The sequence below is a fragment of the Chiloscyllium punctatum genome, chromosome 15 (genome assembly GCF_047496795.1).
Source record: "Chiloscyllium punctatum isolate Juve2018m chromosome 15, sChiPun1.3, whole genome shotgun sequence".
Taxonomy (NCBI): Eukaryota; Metazoa; Chordata; class Chondrichthyes; order Orectolobiformes; family Hemiscylliidae; genus Chiloscyllium; species Chiloscyllium punctatum.
In genome coordinates this window covers 71,335,241-71,359,596 of record NC_092753.1, presented here as the reverse complement: position 1 = coordinate 71,359,596, position 24,356 = coordinate 71,335,241, and the positions used below count along the sequence as shown (strand labels likewise).

Genomic DNA, 24,356 nt, shown 5'->3' with positions numbered 1-24,356 from the left:
CCATCCTCCTCCTCTAACCAAAAAAAAAGGTTCTGTGCGCCAGATTGGTAAGGTAACAAGTTTATTTTTTATTCCTTATTTTTCAACAGTGTCTTTGGGAATTTAGAATAGTGGGAATGGAGGTGAGGGCAGTTGAATGTTCCTGCTGCAGAATGTGGGAGGTAAGGGTCACCACTAGTGTCCCTGCTGACTACATCTGCGGGAAGTGCACCCAACTCCAGCTCCTCAAAAACCGCGTTAGGGAACTGGAGCTAGAGCTGGATGAACTTTGGATCATTCGGGAGGCAGGGGGGTTATTGAGAGGAGTTACAGGGAGGTAGTCACTCCTCAGGTACAAGAAAAAGGCAGATGGGTTACAGTCAGGAGACGGAAAGGGAACCGGCAGGCAGTGCAGGAATCCCCTGTGGCCATTCTCCTCAAAAATAAGTATACCGTTTTGGATACTGTTAGGGGGGACCTTACCAGGGGAAAGCAGTGGGGCAAAGGGCTCTGGCACAGAGTCTGTCCCTGCTGCTCGGAAGGGAAGGGGGAAGAGGAGCAGAGCAGTAGTCATTGGGGACTCCATAGTTAGGGAGGCAGATAGGAGGTTCTGTGGGGACGAGAAAGACTTACTGTTGGTGTGTTGTCCTCCCAGGTGCCAGGGTTCGTGATGTCTCTGATCATGTTTTTGGGATCCTTAAGGGGGAGGGGGAGCAGCCCCAAGTCATGGTCCACATAGGCACCAACGACATAGGTAGGAAGAGAGATGGGGACTTAAGGCAGAAATTCAGGGAGCTAGGATGGAAGCTTAGAGCTAGGATGAACGAAATTATTGTTTCTGGTTTGTTGCCCATGCCACATGCTAGTGAGCCAGCAATAGGGAGAGAGAGAGGAGTTGAACACGTGGCTACAGGGATGGTGCAGGAGGGAGGGTTTCGGATTCTTGGATAATTGGGGCTCTTTCTGGGGTAGATGGGACCTCTACAAGCAGGATGGTCTTCATCTGAACCAGAGGGGTACCAATATCCTGGGGGTGAAATTCACTAAGGCTGTTGGGATGGGTTTAAACTAATCCAGCAGGGGGATGGGAACCAAAATTGTAGTTTGAGAATAGAAAAGGTTGAGAGTAGGGAGGTCCAAAATCAAATTTCAGGGATGCAAGATGTTGGTTTGAAGTGTGTCTACTTCAACGTCAGGAGCATCCGGTCTAAGGTGGGTGAACTTGCAGCATGGGTTGGTACCTGGGACTTCGATGTTGTGGCAATTTCGGAGACATGGTTAGAGCAGGGACAGGAATGGCTGTTGCAGGTTCCAGGATTTAGAACTTTCAGTAAGAACAGAGAAGATGGTAAAAGAGGGGGAGGTGTGGCATTGTTGGTCAAGGACAGTATTACAGTTGTAGAAAGGATGTTTGGGGACTCATCAACTGAGGTAGTATGGGCTGAGGTTAGAAACAGGAAAGGAGAGCTCACTCTCTTGGGAGTTTTCTATAGGCCTCCGGATAGTTCCAGAGATGTAGAGGAAAGGATAGCAAAGATGATTCTCGATAGGAGTGAGAGACAGGGTGGTTGTCATGGGGGACTTCAACTTTCCAAATATTGACTGGGAACACTATAGTACAAGTACTATAGACGGGTCAGGTTTTGTCCAGTGTGTGCAGGAGGGCTTCCTGACACAGTATATAGTCAGGTCAACAAGGGGCGAAGCCATATTAGATTTGGTACTGGCTAATAAGCCCAGCTTGGGAGTAGGTGAGCACTTTGGTGATAGCGATCACAATTCTGTTATGTTTACTTTAGTGAAAAGAAAGAGATAGGTGTATACCACTGGGCAAGAGTTACAGCTGGGGGAAAGGCAATTATGATGTGATTAGGCAAGATTTAGGAAGCATAGGATGGGGAAGGAAACTGCAGGGGATAGGCACATTAGAAATGTGGAGCTTATTCAAGGAAAGCTCCTGTGTGTCCTAGATAAGTATGTATCTGTCAGGCAGGGAGGAAGCTGTAGAGTGTAGGAGCCGTGGTTTGTGACGGAAGTGGAATCTCTGGTCAAGAGGAAGAAGAAGGCTTATGTTGGGATGAGATTTGAAGGCTCAGTTAGGGCGCTTGAGGGTTACAAGGTAGCCAGGAAAGGCCTAAATAGAGAGCTCAGAAGAGCCAGAAGGAGACATGAGAAGTTATTGGTGGATAGGATCAGGGTAAGCCCTAAGGCTTTCTATAGGTATTTAAGGAATAAAAGAATGATGAGAGTAAGATTAGAGCCAATCAAGGATAGTAGTGAGAAGTTATGTGTGGAGTCAGAGGAGATAGGGGAAACACTAAATGAATATTTTTCGACAGTATTCACTCTAGAAAATGACAATGTTGTCGAGGAGAATACTGAGATACAGGCTACTAGACTAGGTGGGATTGAGGTTCACAAGGAAGAGGTATTAGAAATCCTGCAGAGTGTGAAAATAGATAAGTCCCCTGGGCCGGATGGGATTTATCCTAGGATCCTCTGGGTAGCCAGGGAGGAGATTACCAAGCCTTTGGCATTGATCTTTAAATCGTCATTGTCTACAGGAATACTGCCGGAAGACTGGAGGATAGCAAATGTGGTTCCCCTGTTCAAGAAGGGGAGTAGAGACAATCCTGGTAATTATAGACCAGTGAGCCTTACTTCAGTTGTTGGTAAAGTGTTGGAAAAGGTTATAAGAGATAGGATTTATAATCATCTAGAAAATAATAATTTGATTAGGGATAGTCAGCACGGTTTTGTGAAGGCTAAGTCATGCCTCACAAACATTATTGAGTTCTTTGAGAAGGTGACCAAACAGGTAGATGAGAGTAAACCAGTTGATGTGGTGTATATGGATTTCAGCAAGGCGTTCGATAAGGTTCCCCACAGTAGGCTATTGTACAAAATGCAGAGGAATGGGATTAAGGGAGATATAGCAGTTTGGATCAGTAATTGGCTTGCTGAAAGAAGACAGAGGGTGGTGGTTGATGGGAAATGTTCATCCTGGAGTCCAGTTACTAGTGGTGTACCGCAAGGGTTGGTATTGAGTCCACTGCTGTTCATCATTTTTATAGACTACCTGGATGAGGGGTTAGTAAATTTGGAGAAGACACTAAGGTCGGTGGAGTTGTGGATAGTGGTGAAGGATGTTGTAGGTTACAGAGAGACATAGATAAGCTGCAGAGATGGGCTGAGAGGTGGCAAATGAAGTTTTTTTTAATAATATATTTTTATTAAGAAAAATAGATTTTTAAATATTACAACAAATACAAAACAATGCAATTCAAAACAGTACAAAAATAGTACAAAACTAAACCCAAATAATAAAAAAAATTCCCCAACCCACCCTCCTATACTAATGTATAAACATATATAGAGAAGGATAAAATTAAAAAAAACCTAAACTAGGTATTTATTTAGTTATTTAAATAGCTAACAACAAACAAGTAATTAGTAATAACTCAGCCCAGCCAAACAAAACACTCATACATTCACAGTTCCTCCTCCCTGGATATTGGACTCATGAAACACAATCGTTACGGCTATATAAAAGCCCTTGTTAGTGTGGCAGATAAATCTGTGTCCAGGTATTTCAAAAAGGGTTGCCATGTCTTGTTAAAATTCTCAGTTTTGTGGTGTACCATATTTGAGAGAAAATTCAGGGGAATATGCTCCATAACAATCTTCCGCCAACCCGACAGGCCTGGGGCGTTTTCTGATATCCAACCTAGCAAGATATTCTTCCTTGCACAGAACTTAAGAATATTGAAAAGTTTTTCTTATGCGCGTCTGCAGGAAATACAATGGGTAGGCCCAAAAGGAGCGAAATAGGATCCTTCTCCACCCCTACACATAAAATCCTCACCATTGCACCCACCACAGCGCTCCAATATGTTTGAAGCCTTCACAAGACCAAAGACAATGGGTAAGAGTACCTGTACAGAACTTGCATTTGGGACATGCTGAAGATACCCCTGGTTTAAATTTTGACAAACAGTCTGGGGCTAAGTGGACCCTGTGGAGAATCTTCAACTGTAAAGCATGGGCCCTATTGCAAATTAATATCTCCCTTGCATTCTCCCAAATATCCTCCCATGCCTCTGAAGAAACTTCAACACTCAGCTCTCTTTCCCACATCTTGCAGAGTCGATCAGACTCATCTGAGGTGGCACTCCCCAACTGGTGATATAGAGTACTGACAGAGAGTGTACTCTTAGCCCTTAGTAACCCTCTTTCTATGTCAGATTTGTAGGGATCAGTCAAAAGTGTGGTCTTTTTGAAAATCCCTAACTTGAAAAAACTAAAGAGGTCTGTATTAGGTAACTCTTACTTCCGAACTAACTGATCGAAGGACATCATTACAGCTCCCTCAAATAAATCACCCATGCAAGATATACCCCTAGCTGTCCAACGTTTAAATCCTGAATCTATCATACCCGGTTGAAAACCCGGCATACTCACTAAAGGTGTAAACAAAGATGTTTTGCCAATACTACCTTCCCTCTGCCGAATTGCCCTCCATGCTTTAACAGTATTGATGACTATTGGGTTATGTCAATATTCCCGAACTGTCCTCACTTTGTCCAAAAACAGCAAACTGGTAAGGGGGCACCTTGCCTGGGAGACTTCGATATCTAGCCGTATTGAAAGAGGGTCCCCACAAACCCAATCACTCACATAGGTCAAAAGCGAGCTTAATTGGTAATTTTTAATGTCTGGAAGGTCTACTCCCCCCAATCTGTGAGGCAACTGCAGTTTGGCTAATTTAATGAGGGGCCGTTTACGGTGCCAGATAAAGGAGCTGAACCAACTGTTCAGTCTCCTGAGTGTTTGTTTATTGAAAATCAGGGGGAGCATCCGTATAGGGTATAGCAAATGAAGGAGAATATTCATCTTAATAAGCGCTATCCGACCCAACCATGAGACTGGAAGTGCCTCCCATCTTTGGAGATCTTGTTTAATTTTTTCAAATAATTGAGTAAAATTGGTTTTGAACAGCCAATCCAGAGCTGGAGTAATGAATATGCCCAAATACACAAAACCCCCATGTGACCACCTAAATGGGTGGTCACTCTCAAGAGCCAACTCTTTTGTAAGACCACCCATAGGCATAGCCTCTGATTTAGCAAAATTAATCTTATACCCTGAAAAAGCGCCAAACGCGTGAATGCATTGTATCAGGCAAGGCATTGAAACTGCTGGATTTGTCAAGAAAATTAGAACATCATCTGCATACAGTGAGATCTTATGTAATTTTGACCCCACTTCTGGAGCTGATATATTAAGATCCCCACGAATGGCCTCTGCCAACGGTTCAATCACCAAAGTAAAAAGTAATGGTGAAAGGGGACAGCCCTGCCGGCTGACCCTAGAAATATTAAAATTGCTTGATCGTACCCCATTGGTAGTGACCGCCGCGAGAGGTACACTGTATAGAACCTTTATCCATCTTATGAAAACTTCGCCCAGACCAAACCGGTCTAGAGTATAGAAATGGTACAGCCACTCAACTCAGTCAAATGCCTTCTTTGCATCTAAAGAAATCACCAATCCCTGTGTTGACTACTGTTAGTGTGCTTGAATTATGTTAAGCAGCCTCCTAACATTATTGGAGGATCAGCAACCCTTTATGAAGCCCGTCTGATCCTCTTTAATAAAAGAGGGTAACACAGTCTCCAGCCTTAACGCAAGAGCCTTAGAGAGGATCTTAAGGTCCACATTTAAGAGCAAGATGAGCCTGTATGAAGCACAGTCTTCCGGATCCTTCCCTTTTTTAAGGACAAGTGAAATATTGGCCTCTCTCAGAGATGGTGGGAGACAAACATGACTGTATGAATCATTAAACATATTGAGCATCGGGCCTGACAGTATACTTATAAATTCCTTATAGAATTCACTGGGAAGTCCATCAGGACCGGGCGCCTTTCCACTCTGAAGCTGCCTCACAGCTTCCTGCACTTCTTGCTCTGATAATGGGAGGACTGTTGTTCGGGAGTCACACCCGGGAGCTTCAGATCTCTAAAAAAGGATTCCATTTTGGCCAACCCCTCCTCACTATTCTCAGACTGATATAATTTAGATTAGAATCTCTGGAATGCCACATTAATCTTTTTAGAATCACATGTTAGGTTCCCAGACCCTTCCCTAATTGCTGTAATGGTTTGTGGGGCACTTCTCTTTCTGGCAAGGTATGCTAAGTATTTGCCCGGCTTGTCACCATGCTCGTATAACCTTTGCTTTGCAAGAGCCAGCTCCCTCTTTGCCGTCTGCGTGAGCACGGAATTTAGTGCAGACCACAGTGCTGTAATCCTCTGTAGTTTGACCAACAAGGGTCTGTCAAAATAGGCCTTCTCGGCTGCCTTCAACCGTGCTTCAAGGAGACGTTGCTGCTCACCCTTCTACCGCTTTGTACTGGTAGAATATGAAATAACTAACCCCCGGCATAAGCTTTGGCAGTTTCCCAGAGAACAGATGAGCTATCAACCGAGCCTAATGTTGATGTCTAGGAATGCCCGAAATTCCTTAGAGAAATACTCCACAAACTCACTGTCCATGAGAATAAAGGGGTCCATTCGCCAGTACCTTGAATCCACTGTAACATCCTTAATCTTAACCATGAGGTACACTGGAGCATGATCAGAGATGGCAATATTACCAATCATACAGGATGCCACCAGATCCAGGGTTAACGCAGGGGTCAGAAAAAAAAACAATCCTCGTGTGACATCTGTGCAGATTGGAGAAAAATGTGAAATCCCTACCTGTAGGGTGGAGACACGTCCCGACATCCACCAACCCTAATTCCCCATACAAACCCAATAACTGTTTAGTTTGTGCAGAGGGTATTGAGGGACCTTTAGGCAACCTGTCTACTGTGGGGTCCATGAGGCAGCTAAAATCTCCCCCTATAATGGTGTGCCGAGACTTGAGACTTATCAGTTTAGAAAAAGCATCTACCAAGAATTTAAGAGGATGAGCTGGGGGACAATAAACAGTAAAAAGTCATATTCTTCTCCATTTATCAAGGCTTTAAGAATTACAAACCTCCCGTATGTGTCTTTAATACATTCCAACAATCTAAATGAGAGATTTTTCCTAACCTATATAGCCACTCCCCTACTTCTGGTATTAAATGATGAAAAATAAACTCGGTCAAAGCCATTCTCCTGTAATTTCAGATGCTCCTTGCCATCCAAATGTGTCTCCTGTAACAAAGCAATATCCACCTTCTTCTTTCTAAGACTCAAGAGTTCCTTCTTCCTCTTAATTGGTGAGTGACTTCCCTTGATATTCCAGGTACACAATTTAATCAAATCATTAGCCATAATCTTCTGTAATTACATTTAAATTCCAGACAGGAGGAACCCGAACCACAAATTGCTGAGCCTTAGTGTCACATGGTCCCCCAAATATAAAAACTACATAAACTAAAACCACTACATTTAACAAACGTACAAAATTATTAAAAATAAAAAACAACAAAAACCAGAAAACAAGCCAACATATAAAACACCAATAGCACTAAGTAGGGGAACTCACCCCCTGCCCGGAGGGGGCAACTACCTGCCCCGAACTGCCCATAAATAGGCATCTAACCATCTCAACCACCTTCACTTCTCCCAGGTAGAGCCGCATCACAAGCACAAGCTAAAAAGAATAAACACCGCATAGAATATCAATATGAAAAAAAAAAATCTTTTATTAAAAAAAGGGGAATAAATACCTCATCCATCCTTTGGTATGTCCTAACTTAGAAATTTAAAATCTCCATCTTAACCACCGCCAGACATAGTTTGAACCAAATTATTATCAACAGAGGAAAAAAAAGGGGGAAAAACAAAGCTCCAACCGGATCTCCTCCATTTCTTTTACAGAATGATAAACACATACCCAAGCAATGATATTTATACATACTACAATTGTCTAAATTAGGTTAGTTTGTCCACAAAGTCTCTTGCCTTCTCTGATGTGTCAAAGAGATGCATGGATCCATCTAAGGTGATCCGAAGCACTGCTGGATATCTCAGGGAGTACTGAATCCCAAGCTCCTTCAGTCTTCTCTTGACATCATCATACGATTTTCGTTTCTGGATCACCGCTGCTGAAAAGTCCTGAAAAAACATGATCTTAGACCCCTCATAAATTAGGGCTTTTGGATCCTTCCCCTGGAGTCTGGAGGCCTCCATGACTCTCTCCGTATCCCTGTAATGATGGAACCGCACCTGGAAAGGAGGAGGACAGACCCGACCTCCGTGCTGCGACCCGGTGAGCCCTCTCTATCTTCAATCCTCTCATGCCAGTCTCCGAGTCAAGGAATTTCAGAAGCCAATCTTCAACAAATTCCACAGGCCGCTCACCTTCCTTACCCTCAGGCAGACCAATGGTCCGAATGTTTTTTGTCCTGCCCCTGTTTTCAAGATCATCCACTTGGTCACGCAAATTACGAATCTGCGTCTTCAGGGCTTGGATCTCATCCTTGAATGAACTGGCATCAGCTTCCACCACTGTGACCCTGTGCTCCACCTCATCCGTCCTCTTCTCCAGGTCTCCCAGCTGCTGCTCATGCTTCAGCAGCATGAGAGAGACTGGAGCCAGTTTTTCTTCAATCTGTTTCCATGGCATCTCCGGGATTTCGAGAGCTGGTTTACCAGGTCCTGAAGAGTAATCAGCTCCGAGGCTGCTGCAGGCCGAGCTGCAGACCCGGCCTCTGATGCTCCTCCTCCCTTTTTAGGCATTTCTGGACAGCTGAAAATACAGGTCAGTCAATTTTTAAATGTTTCTTGGGGCTCCACAATCTTTCCAATGCCCCAAGAAATCCTGATGACCTGGGTTGGGTGGGTTAAAGGACCGTCCTGCTCCTGCTGCGATGCGAAGCTCTGCAGTGTGATCTTCTCAGATCGCCGCCATCTTAGATCCCCTACAAATGGAGTTTAATGCAGACAAGTGTGAGGTGATTCACTTTGGTCAGAGTAATCGGAATGCCAAGTACTGGGCTAATGGTAAGATTCTTGGTAGTGTAGATGAACAGAGAGATCTCAGTGTCCAGGTACACAGATCCTTGAAAGTTGCCACCCAGGATGACAGGGTTGTTAAGAAGGCATACCGTGTTTTAGCTTTAATTAATAGAGGGATCAAGTTCCGGAACCATGAGGTTATGCTGCAGCTGTACAAAACTCTGGTGCGGCCGCACTTGGAGTATTGTGTACAGTTCTGGTCACCGCATTATAAGAAGGATGTGGAAGGTTTGGAAAGGGTGCAGAGGAGATTTACTAGGGTGTTACCTGGTATGGAGGGAAGGTCTTACGAGGAAAGGCTGAGGGACTTGAGGCTGTTTTTGTTGGAAAGAAGGTTGAGAGGTGACTTAATAGAGACATATAAGATAATCAGAGGGTTAGTTAGGGTGGACAGGGAGAGCCTTTTTCCAAGAATGGTGACAGCAAGCACGAGAGGGCATAGCTTTAAATTGAGGGGTGATAGATATAGGTCAGATGTCAGAGGTAGTTTCTTTACTCAGAGAGTAGTAAGGGTATGGAATGTTTTGCCTGCAATGGTAGTAAATTCGCCAACTTTAAGTACATTTAAGACGTCATCGGACAAGCATATGGACGTACATGGAATAGAGTAGGTTAGGTGGGCTTCAGATTAGTATGAGAGGGCGGTGCAACATCGAGGGCCGAAGGGCCTGTACTGCACTGTAATGTTCTATGTTCTAATACAACAAAACTTACAACAGCTCCTGTAAACTTCTGATATATAAATATATTACAGTCACAGGAACCTCAATCTCTAGGATCATAGAATCATCACAGTGTGGAAAACAGGCCCTTTGGCTCAACAAGTCCACACCGACTCTCCGAAGAGTAACCTACCCACACCCGTTCCTCCTACCCTATATTTACCCCTGACCTACACATCCCTGAACACTATGAGCAACTTAGCACAGTCAATTCACCTACACTGCACACCTTTGGACTGTGGGAGGAAACCAGACCACCCTGAGGAAACCCATGCAGACATGGGGAGAATGTACAAATTACACACAGATAGTTGCCGAAGCTGGAATCAAACCTGGGTCCCTGGCATTGTGAGGCAGCAGTGCTAACCACTGAGCCATCATGCCGCCTTACTGGTTAATGTCAAACTATTTGGCAACAAAGAGTATCATGCTTCCATCAGCATATCATGTTTCAAATGGCCCCAATTAAGGTAGCATTCTAGATCTTTATATCTTCAGGTCACAGTCAATGATACAGAGATGTTATGATGCACATGTCTGAATATTAGCTGTGCAAAATAATACAACAGCCCCTTTTTTCTAAAAATTAATTATTACCCCAAATAGATGCACATGTTGTTAATAATTTATTTGGGGAGTGGGGGGAGAGTGGACTGACAGGGTCGTGGAGATGAGATTGTTTCCTCGTGAAGGGCTAATGAAGGGTTTTTTGCCGGAAACATCGATTTTCCTGCTCCTCGGATGCTGCCTGACCTGCTGTGCTTTTCTAGCACCGCACTAATCTAGACTCTGATTTCCAGTATCTGCAGTCCTCATTTTTGCCCTGTTTCCTCTTATGGGAGAGTCTAGGACCAGGTGTTGTCTATTTAAGACAGAGATAAAGAGAAGCTTATTTTCTCAGAGGGTAGAACGTTTGTGGAATTCTTTACTGCAAAGGACTGTGAAGGTTAAGCCATTATGTGCCTTCAAGGTTGAGATAGACGGATTTTTAATCAATAAAGGAATCAAGGGGTATGGGGATGAGACAGAAAAGTAGAGTTGAGGACTATCAGGTCGTCTATAATCTCACTGAATGGTGAAGCAGACTTGAGCAAAATGGCTTACGTTTGCTCCGACATCTTGATGGTCAATAATTATACTAACAGAGATTACAAAATTAGCATTTAAAACTTCAGTTTGACGCTTTGAAGATTTGGCAACCTATCTTGATCTGGTGGTCATAAATCCATCTGGAAAGGTACATGTTGTGGTCAGCTCCACTTGTTTGACAACTTAGTTCATTTACTGCTAGTCGCTGTCACTCAACATGACCACACTGTCAACATTATCTTGGTTTTTTTGCTCCTTCTCACTTTGTACGTTTGTGTGCCATACAGTGGTCTGAGCTGGCTTCACTTCCTTTTCAATGTAGTACCACAATCAGTAATCACTTTTGTATGATCTGGGCTGGTTGCATATTTTAGAAAACTTTGCTGGCAACCACATATTTATATTTATATTTCTGAATTGCACTCTGTGCTCACTGTACTGTTGTGGTAGTTTTCTATTTGCTTACTGGTCATGTATCGGTTTCAGTCTCTTTTGACTTTGAAGAAAAATATCTTGTACATCAAAATGGTCAGATAATTCGTTTCTGGGCAAGATTGTTCACACTAGCTGTCTGATCAAACTTTGTGTGTGGTTACTAATGCCTTTTCCATTGGTTTTGCATAGAAGTGTAGCATTTCAAGGCAAAGATCTTGTTTTGTTGCTCAACACTTGATGATCATTGACTTCATATTACATATATATGTTCCACAAGACCATCTTAGGGAAGATCATTGGGTAACAATGGGATATGAGCCACTCCCTAATTAGCACACTTGAAATGGTTTGTCAATGCATTACAGCTGAATGTTAGACACCATCAATTAGATCTCACTGAAGAGCTGAAAATAGCAATCATTATGTACTCATTGTGTTGTTCAGTTGTCAACAATGGGAAATTTGGAGAAGTAACTTGTTCAAAGGAGTAATCTTCCTTACACTGTGTATAGGTCTGAGCTGGAAGGTTCATTTTCACACGTTTCGACACTACGTTAGGTAACATCTTCAGTGAGCCTCCGAATGAAAGACTGGTAGTATAGCCCACTTTCTATTTATATGTTTGAGTTTCCTTGGGTCGGTGATGTCATTCTCTGTGGTGACATCATTTCCTATGGTGATATCATTTCCTGTTCTTTTTCTCAGGGGCTGTTAAATGGGATCCAAATCATTGTGTTGGTTGATAGCGTTCAGGTTGGAATGCTAGGAATACTTGTACGTATCTCTGTTTGGTTTGTCCTAGGATAGATGTGTTGTCCTAGTCGAAGTGGTGTCCTTCCTCATCTATATGTAAGGATACTAGTGAGAGTGGGTCATGTTGTTTTGTGGCTAGTTGATATTCATGTATCCTGGTGGCTAGTTTTCTGCCTGTTTGTCCAATGTAGTGTTTGTTACAGTTCTTGCAATCTATTTTGAAAATGACATTAGTTTTGCTTGTTGTCTGTATAGGGTCTTCCAGGTTCATTAGTTGCTGTTTTAGTGTGTTGGTGGGTTTATGGGCTACCATGATGCCAAGGATTCTGAGTAGTCTGGCAGTCATTTCCAAGATGTCTTTGATGTAGGGGAGAGTGGTTAGGGTTTCTGGATGTATTTTGTCTGCTTGTTTGGGTTTGTTGCTCAGAAATCGGGAGTGGACTGTGTTCATTGGGTACCTGTTCTTTTGGAATACACTGTATAGGTGATTTTCCTTTGCTCTGCATAGTTCCTCTGTTCTGCAGTGTGTGGTCGCTCATTGAAATAATGTTCTAACGCAGTTTTGTTTGTGGATATTGGGATGATTCCGTAGTTCAATATTTGGTCCATATGAGTTGTTTTCCTGTAGATACTGGTTTGCTGTATTTGGCTGTTCGTTCTCCTGTGATATCTAGGAATGGCAGTTTGTTGTTTTCCTCCTCTTTATTGAATTTTATGCCAGTAAGGGTATAATTGATGGTCTTGAAGGTATCCACTAATTTGTTTCGTTTAGTGATGACAAAGGTGTCATCCACGTAGCAGACCCAAAGTTTGGGTTGGATGATTAGCAGAGCTGTTTGTTCAAGTCTCTGCATTACTGCCTCTGCTAAGAACCCTGATACTGGAGATCCCAAACAGAGACATGCACGAGGATTCCTAGAAGCAGGGCATTTCAAACGGAACTCTATCAACAAACACATTGACTTGGATCCCATTTATCACCCCTGAGAAAAAGAACAGGAAATAACATCACCATAGGGAATGATGTCACCACAGGAAATAACATTGCCAACCCAAGGAAACTCAAACATGTACATAAAAAGCAGGCTACACCACCAGTGCTTCATTTGAAGCCTTACTGAAGATGTTACCTAGTATAGTGACGAAACATCTGAAAATGAACCTTCCATCTCAGTAAGCAAACCTGCATCCAAAACCTCAACCTGAGCAACAAATCTTCTCAAAACCATCTCTCTGTGGCTATATTTAACCCAAGGATTAAATGGAAAATGGTTTGGATGTGGAGGCTTCCTCTACTGCTGGGACTGAGTTGGGAGGTCATGTTGCAGCTACAGGACATCGGTTAGGCTACTGTTGGAATATTGCATGCATTTCTGGCCTCCTTACTATAGGAAAGATGTTGTGAACTTGAAAGGGTTCAGAAAAGATTTACAAGTTGCCAGGCTTGGAGGATTTGAGCTATAGGGAGAGGTTGAACAGGCTAGGGCTATTTTCCCTGGAGCATTGAGGCTGAGGGGTGAACTTGTAGAAGTTTATAAAATCATGAAGGGCATGGATAGGATAAATAGACAAAGTCTTTTTCCTGGGGTGGGGAAGTCCAGAACTAGAGGGCATTGGTTTAAGGTGAGGGGGAAAGATGTAAATGAGACCTAAGGGGCAACTTTTTCATGGAGAGGCTGGTACGTGCATGGACTGAGCTGCCAGAGGAAGTGGTGGAGGCTGGTACAATAGCAATATTTAAAAGAGATCTGGATGGGTATATGAATAGGAAGGGTTTGGAGGGATATGGGCCGGGTGCTGTCCAGTGGGACTAGATTGGGTTGGGGTATCTGGTCGGCATGGATGGGTTGGACCGAAGGGTCTGTTTCCGTGTTGTACATCTCTATGACTCTATGGTACATTTGACATGCCTCCCATACAGTCACCAGTCATTGAACATCAGGCAAATTCACAGATTCATGTGCAGGCTATCTGTACATTCAATACCCATGTGGCCTTGGTATAGCATGGTCATAATGTCCTGGTGTAATGATCTCTGTATTAGGACTTGTTTGCCCTTGAAAACAACTTGCTGTGATAAATCAAGTTAATCTCTGCATAGTCAAAGTGAACAAATCTTCTCAGGACTGTCTTTACTACTGTCAGGCCATTCCTGGATAACGGTCATTTGCAACTCTCGGAGTTGTTCAACTTTGGCAGCTGCTATTTGCAACTGCTCACCTTGCTCTGGCCTAAGTGTAACAGATCTACTGAGAGAATGTCTTCAATTTCAACTCATTTAATTGTGTCACACGTTTTCCCATTCCACCACAGTGGGTGTGGTATGACTTCCATGAACTGTAACTATACTGAGATCTATGCATGGTGGTTGTCCTGTCACTGCTGGATCATTGGTATCCACCAGGTTGAACCTTTCAGAAAACCATAAATGGCTTGTGCATTGGCGCTGCAGTTTGACTCCGCCAATGTACGAACTGGTCATCCATTGTATGTGTGAGATGGTCTCTCATACCATGAAGCACCACTTGCTGAGGTAAATGTCTTTCCAGGTATGTGGTCATAATTTATTGCATTGGTTCCTGTATTCATTTCAGAATTTAGGATGTTAATCTGCCTTTTCAGGACCTATGATGTTAATGGTCATTAACACAATAATCAGGTGCTGTCATCATGCTGGTTGACATTAATGATATGGAAAGCTTTTTCCTTTCAGGTTGTTGAATTTACAGATCTCTACACACAAGAATTCATTTGAAAACCATTAACACAAGTTAATGTTTAATGAGGGTTCCAAGTATCTGCCATTGAGAACTCGGACTCTTCTATAAGTTGCTGCTTACCAAGTTGTGGGCTTTGCCTCCAACAGTGTCCTTGAATCTGATCTGTCAATGCTTATATTCACTTATATTAATAACATTAGAACTAGGCATGGGCAGAATGGAATTGAAAAACAGGCTTGTTAAGTTCTTGATATACAGTCAGAGACATTTGAGTACCTGGGCTTTTTGTTTACAAACAGTAGCATGCTTCTTACCAAAACACCATCCTTCAAGTAGTCAAAATGGAGTCTGAGACATTTATATTTTCAGGTCACATGCTATGGTACAAAAATGATATCATGAGCATATCCTTTAAAGGTACTCTGCTAATTATCTGTAAGTTAGAATGCAACATTAGCTATTTTTCTGTCAGCCAAATATTTGCCGAGCAATCCAAAACTAATCCCATTGGCCTGTTTTTTCCTCATAGGCTTATATTTTTTTCTGATGCAAACTTTAATTGAATTATCCCTTACAATATGCAGGCGTGAAATCTCCTCCAGATTACTTTATGCGGGATAGCAATCATAAAGGAACGACCTGTTAAAGGCCTCTAACTTATTACAGAAAAAAATTGAATCTGAATTCTACTCCAAAAATAACAGTAGTGCTCATTAAGGTCTGGCACAAACATATTCATCTCATTTAATTTAGGTCAGGACATTACAGCAAATATCTCTGCCCTGTTACCCTCTATTTGCGTCACATCCCTTCCTCACCATATCAGAGGTAGTAAAAGCAGCTGTAAGGTACCCTTGAGATGCATAACAGATTGAAGAGGTCATTTTGCATATTGTGACTAAAGGCTTGTGATCCTCTGCCTGCAATTACTTGCAATATATTTGGGGTTAGGAGGACACAGAAAGTCTGCAGAGAGGTATAGACAGGGTAATGGCTTGGGGAACAGCTTGGCAATGTGGGAAAATTTAGGTTATGCACTTTGGCAGGAAGGTAGAAAGGCTGGAAGTTATTTAAATAGAGACTGCAGAGCACTGCAGTACAAAGGTGTTTGGGGCATACATGAATCACATAGAGCTAGCGTACAAGTTCAGTGGGTGAAGGGGGAGGTGAATGGAACGTTGGCCATTGTTTCAAAGGAAACGGATTGTGAAAATAGAGAGGTCTTGCTTAAACCACACAAAGCACTAATCAGGCCAAAGCTAGAATATTGTGAACAATCTTGGTCCCCTTGGAGAAAGGTCACTGGGTTGATATGGGGAGTAGGTTAGGCTTATACTCATTGGAGTCCAGAAGAATGAGAGGAGACCTTATTACAGCCTCTGCTTGTCTCTGAACTTCTGGGAAATCAAGCAGCTCAAAGCAATTTTGAGTTCATACTGGATTTCTCCATATTTCTCTTTTGTCTTGAGACTCCAACTGGCATAATCAATAACCGCACTTTTCTAGCCTTGGATGTGTGACAGCCTTGCTCCTAGGCCAAGGAGACTAATATTGGATTCCAGTATGGAAGGAAGATGGAAATCTGGGTAGCTAAACTCAGGAGATGAGACAGGTTTGTACAAAATCAGAATCAGAATAGCCTTTGTTGCCACATGCACTTGAATGAGGGCAGTGAAAAATTTGTAATGTTGCCTTTCAGCACTATCTTAGGTATGGAGTACTTAGATACAGAAAATTTTCAAGAGTTGTTAGAGTAAAAAAAAGGGTTGCTACAGAGTAAAAAATAGATTAGCATGAAACAGTTGAAAAAGTTCAGAATGATAACATAGGTACATAGGTTCCTGTCCATGCCAACCCCAGAGCATGAGGCCACTATATGCCGGCCTCCATCCAGAACTTTGCTACACAGCGGGACTCAGCCTGTGCTCACTCTGTCACTGCGGAACCCGGCTGGTGCTCACTCTGTCACCGCGGAACCCGGCCCGTGCTCACTCTGTCACCGCGGGACTCGGCCCGTGCTCACTCTGTCACCGCGGGACTCGGCCCGTGCTCACTCTGTCACCGTGAGGCCCGGCCTGTGCTCACTCTGTCACCGCAGATCCCGGCCTGTGCTCACTCTGTCACCGCGGGACCCGGCCCGTGCTCACTCTGTCACCGCGGAACCCAGCCGGTGCTCACTCTGTCACCGCGGGACCCGGCCGGTGCTCACTCTGTCACCGCGAAACCAGGCCCGTGCTCACTCTGTCCCTGTAGGATCCACTTCCTCCAGAATCTCCTTTGAATCCTCTCACTTCCTCCAGACCAAAGGGGTAGCCATGCGCACCCATATGGGCCCCAGCTATGCCTGGCTCTTTGTCAGCTACACAGAATAGTCCATCTTTCGTAGTTACACTGGCACCACTCCCCACCTCTTCCTCCGCTACATCGATGACTGCATCGGCGCCACCTCGTGCTCCCACGAGGTGGTTGAGCAGTTCATCAACTTCACCAACACATTCCACCCAACCTCAAATTCATCTGGACCATCTCTGACACCTCCCTCCCCTTCCTGGACCTCTCCATCTCCATTAATGATGACCAACTTGACACTGACATTTTTTACAAACCCACTGACTCCCACAGCTACCTGGATTACACCCCTTCCCACCTGACCTCCTGCAAAAGTGCCATCCCATATTCCCAATTCCTCCGCCTCCGCCCTATCTGCTCCCAGGAGGACCAGTTCCACCACAGAACACACCAGGTGGCCTCCTTCTTTCGAGATCGCAATTTCCCTTCCCACGTGGTTGAAGATGCCCTCCAACACATCTCACCCACATCCCGCACCTCCATCCTCAAACCCCACCCCTCCAACCGTAACAAGGACAGAACCCGCGGTCCTCACTTTCCACCCTACCAACTTTCACATTAACCGCATCATCCGCTGACATTTCTGCCACCTCCAAACGGACCCACCACCAGAGATATATTTCCCTCCCCACCCCTTTCCCTTTTCCGCAAAGACCATTCCTTCCGTGACTACCTGGTCAGGTCCACACCCCCACAACAACCCACCCTCCAGTCCTGGCACCTCCCCCTGCCACCGCAGGAATTGCAAAACCTGCACCCACACCTCCTCCCTCACATCCATCAAAGTTTCACCTGCACATCCACCAATGTCATTTATTGTATCTGTTGCTCCCGATGCGGTCTCCTCTACATTGGGGAGACTGGACACCTCCTCACAGAGCGCTTCAGGGAACATTTCCGGGACACTTGCACCAATCAACCCCACCTCCCTGTGGTTGAACATTTCAATTCCCCCTCCCACTCTGCCGAGGACATGCAGGTCCTGGGCCTCCTTCACCGCCGCTCCCTCACCATCCGACGCCTGGAGGAAGAACGCCTCATCTTCCGCCTCAGAACACTTCAACCCCAGGGCATCAACATAGACTTCACGGTTTTCTCATTTCCCTTCCCCCACCTCACCCCATTTCCAACCTTCCAGCTCAACACTGTCCTCATGACCTGTCCTACCTGCCTATCTCCCTTTCCACCTATCCACTCCACCCTCCTCTCTGACCTATCACCTCCATCCCCACCCCCATTCACCTATTGTACCCTTTACTACCTTCTCCACAGCCCCACCCACCCTCATTCATCTCTCCACTCTGGAGGCTCGGTGCCCCTATTTCTGATGAAGGGCTTTTGCCCGAAACGTCGATTTTCCTGCTCCTCGGATGCTGCCTGACCTGCTGTGCTTTTCTAGCACCACGCTGATCTAAAAACTGTAGGATCCAGCCCATGCTCGCTCTGTCACCGCGGGACCCAGCCTGTGCTCACACTGTCGCTGCAGGACCCAGCGTGTGCTCACTCTGTCACCGGGGTAGCCGACCCGTGCTCACTCTGTCCCTGTAGGACCCAGCCCGTGCTCACTTTGTCCCTGTAGGACCCACTCCGTGCTCACTGTCACTGCAGGACCCGGTCCCGTGCTCACTCTGTCACCGTGGGACCGGCCCTTGCTCACTCTGTCACCGTGGGACCGGCCCGTGCTCACTCTGTCACCGTGGGACCCGGCCTGTGCTTGCTCTGTCACTGTGGGACCAGGCCCGTGCTCACTCTGTCACCGGGGGGCCCGGCCCGTGCTAACTCTGTCACTTGGGGACCCGGCCCGTGCTCACTCTGTCACCGGGGGGCCCGGCCCGTGCTAACTCTGTCACTTGGGGACCCGGCGTGTGCTCACTTTGTCACCACGTGACCCGGCCTGTGCTCACTCTGTCCCTGTAGGACCCGGTCCGTGCTCACTCTGTCACTGCAGGACAGGCCCATGCTCACTCTGTCACCGGGGGACCCGGCCCATGCTCACTCTGTCACCGGGGGACCCGGCCCGTGCTCACTCTGTCACCGGGGGACCCGGCCCGTGCTCACTCTGTCACCGTGGGACTCGGCCCGTGCTCACTCTGTCACCGGGGGACCCGGCCCGTGCTCACTCTGTCACCGGGGGACCCGGCCCGTGCTCACTCTGTCACCGTGGGACCAGGCCCGTGCTCACTCTGTCACCGTGGGACTCGGCCCGTGCTCACTCTGTCACCGTGGGACCCGGCCCGTGCTCACTCTGTCACCGTGGGACTCGGCCCGTGCTCACTCTGTCACCAGGGGACCCGGCCCGTGCTCACTCTGTCACCGTGGGACCCGGCCCGTGCTCACTCTGTCACCAGGGGACCCGGCCCGTGCTCACTCTGTCACCGCGGGACCCGGCCCGTGCTCACTCTGTCACCGCGGGACCCGGCCCGTGCTCACTCTGTCACCGGGGGACCCGGCCCGTGCTCACTCTGTCACCGCGGGACCCGGCCCGTGCTCACTCTGTCACCGGGAACCCGGCCTGTGCTCATTTCTTCTCGGGTAAGAAATGAATACGAAGCTGAAAAAAAAAGGAGTGACTGGCAAGCAGAGGAGCTCCTACTGGAGCATCCTACCCTGCTGCCTTCTTTGACTTCTCCCTCATCCCGTAAAGTCTCCACATTCTGGGATGCAACACCATGAACTATTTCACCTCGAATGTACTTTTCTACTAGCTGTTCCAGCATTCCCTGATATCCTCAGCAAAGCATGGAATGAGACAACTAACTGTGTAAAACCTTGCACAAGCCTCCTACAGTAACTGACTAAACAAGGAAAACCACACAGATCCCTTCCAACTCAGGCTGGCAACCCTGTACCAGCCTGATTTTTTCATCATCAGGAGCAATGCCTTCCTGGCTAATGAAGTGCACAATGTTCTGTAGTTTTACCCAGAAAAGTTGGCACTTCTTTGAGTCGTAGAGTCATAGAGATGTGCAGCATGGAAACAGACGCTTCGGTCCAACCTGTCCATGCCGACCAGATATCCCAACCCAATCTAGTCCCACCTGCCAGCACCCGGCCCATATCCTTCCAAACTCTTCCATTCATATACCTATCCAACTGCCTCTTAAATGTTGCAATTGTACCAGCCTCCACCACATCCTCTGGCAGCCCATTCCATACACGTACCACCCTCTATGTTCAAGTTAACTTGCGACAATTGAACTATGACATGTGTCTAGTCTTTCATGATCTCCTGGAATGTCAGGCAGAAGATGAGTTTACTGTCCAGGTACACAAGGACAGACTGGAACCTTTATTCATTCACTCAAATGAAAGTGGCAGGGGCATTACCGAGTTTGAGCAGCATTCATGCGTATTTGTAACGTCCCACAGTGTCCATTTAGAATGTTATTTTTTCAACTTATTGTTCTGCAATTGGTAACTGGTTATAACTGTGGGCCAAATTGAGACTGCAGAGATACTTTGCACCTCTGAGAATTTGCAATGCTTCTCAATCCTAGGGAGAGGGTAAGCATCCTTATGAGTCCTCGCATTGAGTGCTTGGTAATTGACACACACCCTCCGTTTTCTTCCTCACAAGGAGTAAGGAGGAGGCATAGCTCCTTGATAATTCTCAGATGATGCCTCATTTCAAAGTTCTCTGCAAGTAGTTCCAGAATTCCTCTTTACTGGATGGGTCATCTTTGGTCACGTCCTATGATTCACGAGGTCATAAAATCTGATCACATCATCATCTTTACTGAACGTCATCCTGGACTTGCTGAGAGTAGAAACAAACTGCCTTCTTTGGTTCTCCTCCAACTTGCAATGTCCAACTTTGAAACGTGAGTAGCGATGTTTCGTCCTGTCCGTCAACAGTCCACAATACTGGTAGATTTAAGGACACCAATGGGCTTTCTTGGTTGGAGGTAAATATTTGTGTTACTGACATTGGCACTCTACAAGGGAGTGCCCTGCCCTTTCCTCCACAGTGAGAAGAGTGGCTCCCAGAGTTACATCAAATGGGAGCTCTGCCACATGTGGCATGTGATACTGATGTCGACCATTAGGTGGCGATTGGCATGAACCTTCAGGAACAGTGATGGTTTGGGGAGGTAAACATTCAGCTCAATTCCTTACTACTCAAAAATTTCTCAGGTCTTGTACAAGCTGAGCCCTATCTTCTGATCTTGCTTCCAAGGACACCAGGATATCTCTTAATATGTTCAACCCTTAATACATATTCTCAACTTCCTGACTTCTGCAATAGTATCATAAGATCGTAAGACCATAAGAAATAGAAATGGGAATAGGCCAGTTGGCTACTCAGCCTGACAATTGAATCATGGCTGCTCTGATATTCCTCAGATCGTCTTTCCTGCCCTTTGCCTGTAAACCCTGATTCACCTACTGATTAAGAATTTCCTATCTCAGCCTTAAATATACGCAAGAACTCTGCGCTCATAGTTCTCTGCACCAAGACATTCAACCCTCTGAGAGAAGGAATTCTTCCTCATCTCACTTGTAAATTGATGCCCCTTAATTCTGAGACTATGCAGACTGGACCTTGACTCTCCCTTGAGGGGAAACATCCTCTCAGCATTTACCCTGTCAAGCCCCTTAATTAAAGAATGCTGTACGTTTCAATGAGATCACCTCTCATTCTTCTAAATACCAATAAGTATAGACTCAATCTGTTTAGGACTTTGCTCATAAGACAACCCCTCCATCCCAGGGATCATACTAAACAGCCTCCTCTGAATTGTCATAGAGTCATAGCAATGTAGAGCACAGAAACAGACCCTTTGATCCAACTCATCCATGCTGACCAGATATCCTAAATTAATCTAGTCCTATTTGCCAGCATTTAACCCAAATCCCCCTAAAACTTTCCTATTCATATGTCCATCCAGATTTTTAAAAAAATGTTATAATTGCACCAGCCTCCACCATTTCTTCTGGCAGCTCATTCCATACACACATCACCCTCTGCATGAAAACGTTGTCCCTTAGATCCCTTTTATATCTTTCCCCCTCACCCTAAACCTATGCCCTCTAGTTTTGGACACCCCCACCACAGGTAAAAGACCTTCTCTATTTTCCCTATCCATGCCTCTCATGATTTTATAAACCTCTGTAAGGTCACCCCTCAGCCTCCAACACTCCAGGGAAAATAACCCTAGTCTATTCAGCCTCTCCCTATATCTCAAGCCCTCCAACCCTGACAACACCCTTGTTGATATTTTCTGAACCCATCCAAGTTTCACAATATCTTTCATATAGCATGGAGACCACAACTGAATGCAGTATTTCAAAAGTGACCTAACCAATGTCCTGTACAATTGCAAAGTAATCTCCCAACTCCTATACTCAATGCACTGACCAATAAAGCCAAGCATACCAAACACCTTCTTCACTATCCTATCTATATGGGATTCCATTTTCAAGGAACTATGCACCTGCACTCCAAGGTCTCTTTGTTCAGCAACACTCCCTGGAACCTTACCATTAAGTGTATGAGTCCTGCCCTGATTTGCCTTTGTAAAATCCAGCATCTCACATTTATGTAAATTGAACTCCGTCTGCCACTCCCGGCCCATTGATCCATCTGATCAAGATTCCATTGTACTCTGAGGTAACTTTTTTGCTGTTCACTACACCTCCAATTTTTGTGTCATCTGCAAACCTACTATCCATACCTCCTGTGTTCACATCCAAATCATTTATATAAATTATGAAAAGCAGTGAACCCAGCCCCGATCCTTGTGGCACACCGCTGGTCACAGGCCAAAAAGCAACCCTCCACCACCACCCTCTGTCTTCTACCTTTAAGTCAGTAAATTGTCTTCAATTAAATGATACCTTTTCTTAAATGAAGGAACAAAACTGTTCTCAGTGCTCCAGATGTGGTCTCATCAGCACATAGACTAGTTGCATTAAGAAAGATTTCGCCTACTCTTTACTCCAACCCCGTAGAGATAACGGCCCATGTAACATTAGCCTTTCTGCTTACCTGCTGCACATTGTGTGCTAGCTTTCTGTGCTTCATACATATACAGGTATGCCCAAGGCCATTTTGCATTGCAGCTTTCTGCAGTTTTTCTGCATTTAACTAATGCTGTTCTTTTGTTCTCCCTTCCAAAAGGAACAGCTTCACATTTTCACACATTTATTCTCAATTTGCCAATTTATTTAACTATCAATATCTCTTTGCAAACAGTTTGTATCCCTCTTATAACCTGTCTTTCCACCTGTTTTCATATCATCTGTAAACTTGGCTACAGTACATTTCGTCTCTTCCCATTAAGATAGGTGATAAACAGTTGTGGTTCTAGTACTGATCCCAGTGAAACCCCATTGGTTACAGGTTGCCAATCTGAAAAAGGACCCCTTCTCCCAACTTGCTGTTTCCTGCACTTAGCCAATTCTCTATCTATGCCAATATACTACCTCCAGCACCATGGGCTCTTATGACTTAATCTTTTGTGAATTACCTTGTCGAATGCCTCTTTAAAGCTTAAATATGACACATCTATTGATTCCCCATGATCCACTCTAGTTGAGACTGCATTGAAAAACTCTAATGAATTAGTCAGATATGATTTCCTGTTCAGGAAACCATGCTGATTTTGTTTGGTTAGATTATGTTTTTCAAAATATTCTGCTATTACTTCCTTAATAATTGATCCCAGTACATTTCCAACAGATAGATATTAGGATAATCAAGCTATAGAAAAACACTATTGGCCTTTTCCTTCAGATCATGAAAAATCTAGAAATTCGAAGATATGAAAGATGTAATTGAGGACAAGTAGGGAGAACTCAATGAAGCTATGGTAAGACATGTCCAACCCTTGCAAAATAAAGGATGAGAGAAGAGAAGTTGATCTGCTAACACTGGTCAGCAAAATGCTCAGAGATTGATGGTTGACACCTTCACTTCAATGTCACTTAAGCACAAGGCTTCCATCTTGCCAAATTTCAAACTCACTGGAGGGAAACATCTTATCGCTCTACATAATACTGTGCCTCATCATTAAAGAAACTCCTGCCAACTCTCAGCAGAAGGGCCAGCAATCTTAATGTCTGACAAGTAAGGAAAGCCATTGCTATCGATCTTTATGGCACATTGCTGGTCACAGGTCTCCAGTCCGAAAAGCAACCCTCCACCATCACTCTCTGTCTCTATGGCGGAGTCTCTTTGCCTGACAGCGGTGGTGGTTATTGTTGTTACATTGCCCAACCCAGTCGCAATTCCAACATTTCTTTGAAGCATTCCTTGGGCGTAACTTAATTGGAGATTGATCAATAAGGGCTGG

The 24,356-nt window shown here is 45.0% G+C and overlaps 1 protein-coding gene across 1 annotated transcript in view; it reads left to right on the top strand.

Annotated features, from left to right (window-relative positions):
- Positions 1–19,734, top strand: part of LOC140485861 (uncharacterized) — a 48,295-nt gene extending 28,561 nt beyond the window's left edge. The window contains exons 3-4 of the mRNA XM_072584316.1: positions 16,542–16,961; positions 18,979–19,734. Of these exons, the coding sequence (XP_072440417.1) occupies positions 16,542–16,961; positions 18,979–19,734 (1,176 nt within the window). The remainder of the gene's footprint in view (positions 1–16,541; positions 16,962–18,978) is intronic.
- Positions 19,735–24,356: the final 4,622 nt, after the last annotated feature.